Source organism: Rutidosis leptorrhynchoides, chromosome 10 (assembly GCF_046630445.1).
Source record: "Rutidosis leptorrhynchoides isolate AG116_Rl617_1_P2 chromosome 10, CSIRO_AGI_Rlap_v1, whole genome shotgun sequence".
In the NCBI taxonomy this organism is placed as follows: domain Eukaryota; kingdom Viridiplantae; phylum Streptophyta; class Magnoliopsida; order Asterales; family Asteraceae; genus Rutidosis; species Rutidosis leptorrhynchoides.
The window spans coordinates 309,363,058-309,370,853 of NC_092342.1; the positions used below are offsets into that span (position 1 = coordinate 309,363,058).

Below are 7,796 nucleotides of genomic sequence, written 5' to 3' on the forward strand. Positions count from 1 at the left end.
GAATGGAAGATGATGAAATATAGCAGGTACTTACGAGGTATTATAGCGCTTAGATGTACTCCTGGCGCAGCCTTTAAAGTTGTGCCGAGCTTCTAACGCTATAATGCCAAATGATTACAAATCAATTGCGTTCTGATTCCATCTGTTAATGCACCGTAAGACCATTTGCAGTGGTGATGGCGTTCTTAAGAGTCGTGAAAATGTTTAGGGCGATTTGACGTAAAATCTGTTATTATCCATTCTCTTATACGCTATTGCAGTGTTTAAAATACAAGTACAATTACAATGATAATTAAAACTGTTATGTGCTACAACTGCAAATAGCTAACAAAATCACTTTTTATAAATTACTAATATATATCCAATCTCTCGTTGTTGTTGTTGTCGTCGTCTTTTCGTCCAAACTGTGTGTTCTTAATCTCTTCAAAATTTCTATAAGAACAATCTCTTGACGAAAACAGCTTATCGTCACCCTGTATTTCGATTAACCTACAACCAGGACTCTGTTTACCTCATTCAACCTTTTCATCGGTGTCATCTTTTTTCGATCCAACTACAACCAGGACTCTTTTTTATCCCATTCAACCTTTTCATCCTTCTCATAAACTCTTCATCTTCTTTTTTTCTCAGACCCAAGTACATGTCCGACAACACCACATAAGGCGTAGCATTATCAGGCTCCAATACAGATATACGTCTAGCTGCAATTTCTGAAAGATCCAACCGAGAATGCATTCTACTAGCACCCAAAAGCGCACCCCAAACTCCAGCATGCGGCTCACATGGCATCGACTTAATAACATCATAAGCTTCATCTAGTAAACCAGCTCGACCTAGAAGATCAACCATGCACGCATAATGATCCCGACTAGGTTCAATCTTATACAAAGACTTCATCGTTTTAAAATACTCGCGTCCTTCTTCAACTAACCCCACATGCGTACACGCACAAAGAACACCCAAAAACGTTACATCATTTGGGTCTATATTGTTCTCCAACATGTTATTAAATTTCTTAAGTGCTTCTTTACCATATCCGTTTTGTGCGAAACCATTAATCATAGAATTGTAAGTAACAGTATTGGGATAAGTAATCGAACGGAATACATTATACGCCTCATCAACACATCCACACTTAGCATAAAACGAAATTAACGAATTTTGAACGGACAAATCATATTCCATTCCTGTTTTGAGTACGTGCGTATGAATTTGCAGGCCGTGGTTTAATGTTGCCAAATAAGCTGAAGAGCTAAGGACACTGCTATAAGTAAGAGCATTTGGTCTGATTGTTGTTTTCAGCATCTGAATAAACCAATGAATTGAATCCTCGTACGCCCCATTACTTGCAAACCCTGATATAAGAGCGGTCCATGCCACGTCATCTTTATATGGCATCACGTTGAACAACTCTACTGATTTTTCAGTAAGTCCTTTGCTACTGAATCCAGTAATCATCGCTGTCCACGTATACACATCCTTATGTGGCATCATATTAAAAAGTTTAAACGCTTCTTCAATGTTATTATCCTGAATGAAACCGCCAATCAAAGAGTTCCATGAAACTGTATCTTTTATCTCCATTACATTAAACAACTTCAAAGCTGAATCCAAAACTCTCAATCTCGAGTACATGGTAATAACAGAGTTGCATAAGAAGGTATCATATTTAAATCCCATAATCATCACTAAAGCATGGACTTGCAGCCCTTCTCTGTATCTATAATATCTTCCACAACCTTCAAAAACTACAGTCAATGTATTTGAAACAATATTGATCCCGTTTTCACGTCTCATTTGGGAAAACAACGCAAACCCATCTTCAAAAGACTCGGTTTTTATACACCCGTGTATCATTGCAGTCCAAGTAAATGCATTTTTTTCTGGAATCAAATCAAACAACTCTCTGGCTTTACTTATCTCCCCTAACTTGCAGTACCCATCCACCATCGAGCTATACGAAACCACGTTTTTCTCCACCATACCTTCATAAACCCGAACAGCTTCTTCCAGTTTACCCATCTTCAAATACCCATTCATCAACGCATTTGAACAGAACGGGTCCCGCCACTCCTTCGGCATTTCAGAGTACAGCTTCTTAGCATCATTTAGCCTTCCTGCACGAACATAACCCGTGACCATCGAAGCATAAGAAACGGCGTTTCTTTCCGGTGACCTTGAAAACAATTCACATGCTTTAGCAATCCCGTTTTTGCTACGCATATAACCCGTGATCATGGCATTCCAAGAAGCAATATTCCGTTCAGGCATTTCATCGAACACTTTACGTGCTTTATTGATCTGTCCGTTTTCTGCGTAGGCAGTGAGCATGGCAGTCCAAGATATGACATTTTTGCTGGGCATGCGGTTAAATATGAGCTCTGCCTCGTTAATGTTACCAATTCGACCATTTTCACTGATCTTTGAGTTGCAATATATGATGGATTTGCTTGGTTTGTAATTAGGGTTCAAGGAAATTGATGAAGATGATGTTGAGTAGCTGTATGCAATCACATTATTACGAAGAATCCGATAGTGAACATAGATGTAACTACGTTTAGCTAACATGGTGAATGGCAGTCCATGAGAAAGAAATAGGGTTTAAAACAGATTATTACTCCCTCCTACCCCAATTTAATTATCTCAAATAAAAAACACACTTTAAACCCTTACTTTTTCTTTCTACTTAATCTTGTTATTTTTTATTTATTTATAGAAGTGAACAATTAATTTAAGACATTTCAAAATAAAATACTGAATTATAAATTTGAAACGGATATAGTATTATTTAAATTTGTAATTATTATGATTCAAAAGTTCGTGGCCTACAATTAGGAACTGTACCAAAGACCACCATTGTCACATGCAGGGGTTCCATGGTTCGGTAAAATTGAAAAAAAAAAAAGAAAAAAAAACGAGGATTGAGAGGGGCTGAACCGAAAATGAAATACTTGAGAATATTTGGTCCCGGTCTTTGGTCCGTATATTTTCACTATTTCGGTTTTTGGTCTGGTCCGGGTCAATCCCAACAGATACGAGATTTTGGACCGAGCTGAATTTTTGCACATTATAGCTTTCTTGAAAATAATGATATTGTTATTCATCTTACATTTGTAAAATATATGTGCGTCATATATAACCTAGTATAATTATAATAATAATAATAATAATTATTAACTAGTCATGTTCGGCCCGCGCGATGCGGCGGACATTTCGGCCTGAATATTCATATTTAATGTAGCGTTGTGTACGTACAGAGGGGAAACGACTCATGTGTTAAGACCCGTTTTAGATGTCGGTGTTCTTAGCGTTTTTAAAAAAGTGTCCGTTTCGAACGTAGTTAGTCTCGTTTTATTCGTAAAATTATTTTAAGTTTAATGGCGGTAGCGGTGAAATTTAGCTCGCGTCAAGTAGGGAGATAAGGCCCGTGGAAGTCTACGATGGGTGTTGGTTTAAGATGTAAATAAAAAATTAAAATTTACAGTTTATACCCCTGAGGAAGTGTATAAGTTGAATATCTTTAGGGGGTAGAGTGAAATTTCATAGTGTAAAAGGAGATGATGGAACGACACTAAGTTCCACCACGTTTAGTATGTAGTGGTAAGGTAATGGTAATAAACAACTCAATTGTTATATTGTAGACTCGATATAAAAGCAAATTTCATATCAGGTATAGGTCGGTGGGCTAAGTTGGCAATCTAGTAGTAAAAAGGATACCATCAAGGATTTGAAAGCATGGATAACCTCATTTGTAATAAGGATACCATCACCAATTTGTCTACCTTTGATGAAGGCGGACTGACATGTATTGATAATCTTCGAGATGACCGATTTCAACCTATTGGTGAGGAGTGAGGCAGGAGTCCTTACATGCCACATGATCTTGAACCTTCGGGGTGAGCGAGATAAAAGAGCAGTTACATCTCCTAGATAACGACTCGGAGCTGAGAATTCCTTTACGTATCTGCAAACATCATCTTCAATTAACTCCCATAACCGCTTAATCAAGTTGAAGTTGAAGCCACGTGGCCCGAAAGCGTTTGAGCTAACGCAATTTCATACCGCTTTTTTAATTTTGACCACGCAAAATTCTGCTTCCAACATTTGAATATCATCCTCACTAAGCTTTAAGGATTTGTCACTGCACAACACATGTTTACCCAAATGATCCTGGTTTTTGAAGTGGTTAGAAAAATAGGAGAAAGCAGCCTTCTTGATATCCGAAGCATCCGTGATCCATGTGCCATTAACATTAATCCCTGAGATACCATTAGCTTTTTGCCTTTTTTTTTAGTCAAAGAGTGGAAAATCAAGAGTTTTCATCCTTTCAATCGCCTACCGTATCCCCTTTTTTGCTTAGGCATTGAACAATGATGTTTTTTAAGCTCATTCATTGTAAGTTGGAAAGTGCTAACATGTGTTCTATTAGTGATTATAATTTAATATTCACGTGAGTTATTGCATTAGATAATAATTGTGTATTGATCATCGTTGAGTTGAACGGTGGTCTCGAAAAAATTTAACACGCGGCGAACGAGAAGACATGTCCCGTTAAAAATTTGGGTGAAGTTTGTTAATTAAAATAACGATTTTACGTTTTGTACCCTTGTTTTGAGGGTTAAAATTGCACATTGTTAGAAGTCGGTTTTTTTTTTTTTTTTTTTTTTTTTTTTTTTTGACTTTGTCGTTTTGCTTTGTGGAAACGACCAAAAGCCGAACTACTTTTGGTATATAGGTTTGATGAAGATATTCTAATTTTAATAGTATTCGTTCTTTTAGAAAAAAAAAAAAAAAAAATTTTACTCGTTACAAATAATAAATTATTTTCACCTTAAATTATTAATATTAATTAATACATAAGAGTTAAAAGAGGACTACACTAAGGAACGAGTGAAAAGGTTTGGAAGATCGCTTTTGACAAAGTTAAAATACATGTGATCTTTTCTTAACCATTTGGCATTTCAACTTTTTCCCATTACTTAGCCTTAGAGTTTTCGTGTTTCTCGCTTATTATTATTATTATATTTTTATAGAAAGGAAAGAGACAAATTGTTGTGAAAGTGGGAAGACTAAATTGTAGTTATTTATTTAGTCCTTAGTATAAAGCAAACACCTAAAAACTTCATAAAAGTAGAAACCTTCATGTGTTATGACTACAATGCATTTGTGTTGTCATTACCTAATTTCACAAGTGTGATAAGGGTTTGTTTTTTATGGTTATTAGGAGACATCAAATATTTTTATTCGAATTTACGTTGTTTAACTGAATTAATTTGTGACTGCATTCAAACTCTTCTATCGCCATGAGATTTCAGCTTAAGAACACTTGTAAGGAATCTCAGAGCTCTGAAGCTCTGACCATTGGACTCGTAGTTATCATTTATATATATTTTACCATTATATTGTTCATTTATACGGAGTATAAGAAATTTTATGAGGGGTTTATGTGGTTTACCCCATATATGAATGGTCTAAATGAATGAATAACGGATTTTCGTGAATCGTAAATAGATAGATAGATGACAATTTTATCATCCACGGATATATTCATTATCACCCAAAAAACATATCTACATATATACTTACATACATATGTAATAAAAAATATGCATATACAATTAAAAATAAAAACCCTAATATATACACATTATAAAATATTAAATTGTTATCGAAAATATAGAGATACAAGTATGTGAACCTTACATAATGTTATTTGAACTTTTGTTTCCTTTCATTACCGACTTTAGCAAATTAAAAACCATACATCAAACTAGTTAAGCCAAATTTTACTTCCACAAAGTCTTAATCAACTATAATAATAACAAATAAAAGTAGCTCAATACATGTGAGAGTAACTAATAAACTTCAAGATTACACGTAACATTACTTATTACATATATATATTACTTATAATTGTAACATATATATTTATATTACTTAATTGAAGACAACAATTACATGTCTTTTGTTAATGTATTTTATTATATTATGGTATATTTAATTTATATTTATTGAAAATAATTTGATAATTTCATTTCATATTAAAAGTATTTCAACAATTATTTGAATATCCGACATATATTCATTAACCCGATAAATCTAACGAATATAATGAATTATATTTAAGTATAGAATAAATATAAATATGATATGAATTTAACACAATAGATGGATATGTGATGAGATCATTATATCTGATCCACTTCAATTCCTATTAGACTCCTTGTAGTGGTGCTCATCCAATGGCGTGGCAGCCTAGGTGGCAAGGAAGCAACGTCACTTTCATCCGTATTGGGGCATTGCTTTGGGGCAGTTTGAGGGCATTGGTTGGATTCCAACACCACAAGCAACGGGCGTTGCCTTTTTCTTTTTATATTTTTATTATTTAAAAATATTATTTATATTTCTTTTTAATACTTAACCCAATTATATATTAACACATCATTACAATACTCCTAACCCACACCACCAACTCACAACACCACTACTCCACACAAATAACGCACACGTCCTAATCAGTAAAAAAGTACAAAAAGCAACTCACGCCTTCAACTCACGCCCCCAACCACTACAAATAGTCTTACGGAAATATAAGCCTTTTTGACAAGAGGCGTCCCATATGTTACACTTGTTTCAAAGAAGGGTTCTGTAACTAACGGCCGCCTCTTTTATTTGTCAAATCATATCATGTTCCTAGCATGCGAGGGGTATTCTCGTCCTTTCAGTTATTCCATGTTTTTTTTTTTCCCATCCTCATCCCCTACATCTTCTTCATTCTCCTTTCAGCATCTTCATCTTCAACATACTCTAAAAAAACCACTTGAATCTAATAAAACCCATTAATTAAAATTAACCAAATCAAACCCATTTATCAACATCCCGTTAACACCCAAAAAAATTAAATCAAAACTAAAATCCTATTAACAAAATCTCACTGATGCCCTAAACCTAATTCATTCACGAGACCTTCATTCATGGCATTTTGGTCCAACATAAACCTTCATTCAAGAAATTACACTGATACCCTAAAAATTAAAATCATTAGAAACCTCCATACCATAACTATAGCAACCTCACCTAATACACCAAAAATTATATCCATTCATATCTGAAACTCGATGAGGTGATAAAACGAAGAAGAGAGACGAGACAGTGATAGAGGATGAGGGTAAGAAAAGGTGAAGCCCTCCGGCGTCGGAAACTTCTCCGGTGACTGGACAATCGAGGAAGCCGACGGATTGTAGTGGAGCAGAATTCACCCTCGCTCGGATTTCGATTTTGTACCACAATCGGTGACGGATTTTGATGTTTAAAATAAACAAAAGTTGTGTTAAAATTGAATAGTTCGAAATATACCCTAGAAATACACCTCTGGTTTATTTGGACAGGTTTACAAACTTTTGAAGTCAAGGGAATGAAGATGAAGATTGGAAAAGAAAATGAAAGTGACAGCCGTTAGTCACAGGGACTCTTCATGAAATAAGTGTAAAGTATAGGGACGTCTTTTGTAAAAAAGTTTAAAGACCCTTAATGAAATATGAGGTAAACAACAAGGACCCCTCATGTAAATTTTTCTTATTTATATATGCAACTAGTAAATTTTGAACTTAGGATATGAATTCTAGGCTTTCTTGAGATAATTCGATATTTTTTTTCTTTTCGAAAGGCAACATTTTATAGCAAGAGAAATAAAGGTATAACACGATAATAGTACCCATTACAAGGCATTGGGTACTATTAAGAAATCGAAGATAATTCGAGATTGTATATACAACCTTTAAAAGTAGTTGAAAATA

General features: G+C 34.7%; 1 protein-coding gene across 2 annotated transcripts; it reads right to left on the reverse strand.

Annotated features, from left to right (window-relative positions):
• Positions 1 to 214: 214 nt before the first annotated feature.
• On the reverse strand, positions 215 to 3,852 carry LOC139872877 (pentatricopeptide repeat-containing protein At1g53600, mitochondrial). Of its 2 annotated transcripts, none has more exons than XM_071860806.1 (2): positions 3,783 to 3,852; positions 215 to 2,500 (listed from the first exon to the last, which is right to left on the reverse strand). In XM_071860806.1, the coding sequence occupies exons 1-2, from the start codon at positions 3,803 to 3,805 to the stop codon at positions 535 to 537; spliced, it is 1,989 nt and encodes a 662-aa protein (XP_071716907.1). In that variant the 5' UTR covers positions 3,806 to 3,852; the 3' UTR covers positions 215 to 534. The 2 variants fall into 2 exon arrangements, with proteins under 2 accessions (XP_071716907.1, XP_071716908.1); XM_071860807.1 differs by lacking the exon at positions 3,783 to 3,852 and having other exon boundaries at positions 215 to 485; positions 550 to 2,616.
• Between the last annotated feature and the right edge of the window lie 3,944 nt (positions 3,853 to 7,796).

Bases quoted from the DNA above. Each gene is read 5' to 3' on its own strand.
- LOC139872877 (XM_071860807.1), bottom strand. From the start codon at position 2,568: ATGTTAGCTAAACGTAGTTACATCTATGTTCACTATCGGATTCTTCGT. The intron at 486-549 runs ATCGAAAAAAGA...GGTTGTAGGTTA, and splicing joins AGAGTCCTGGTTGTAGTTGG to ATCGAAATACAGGGTGACGA.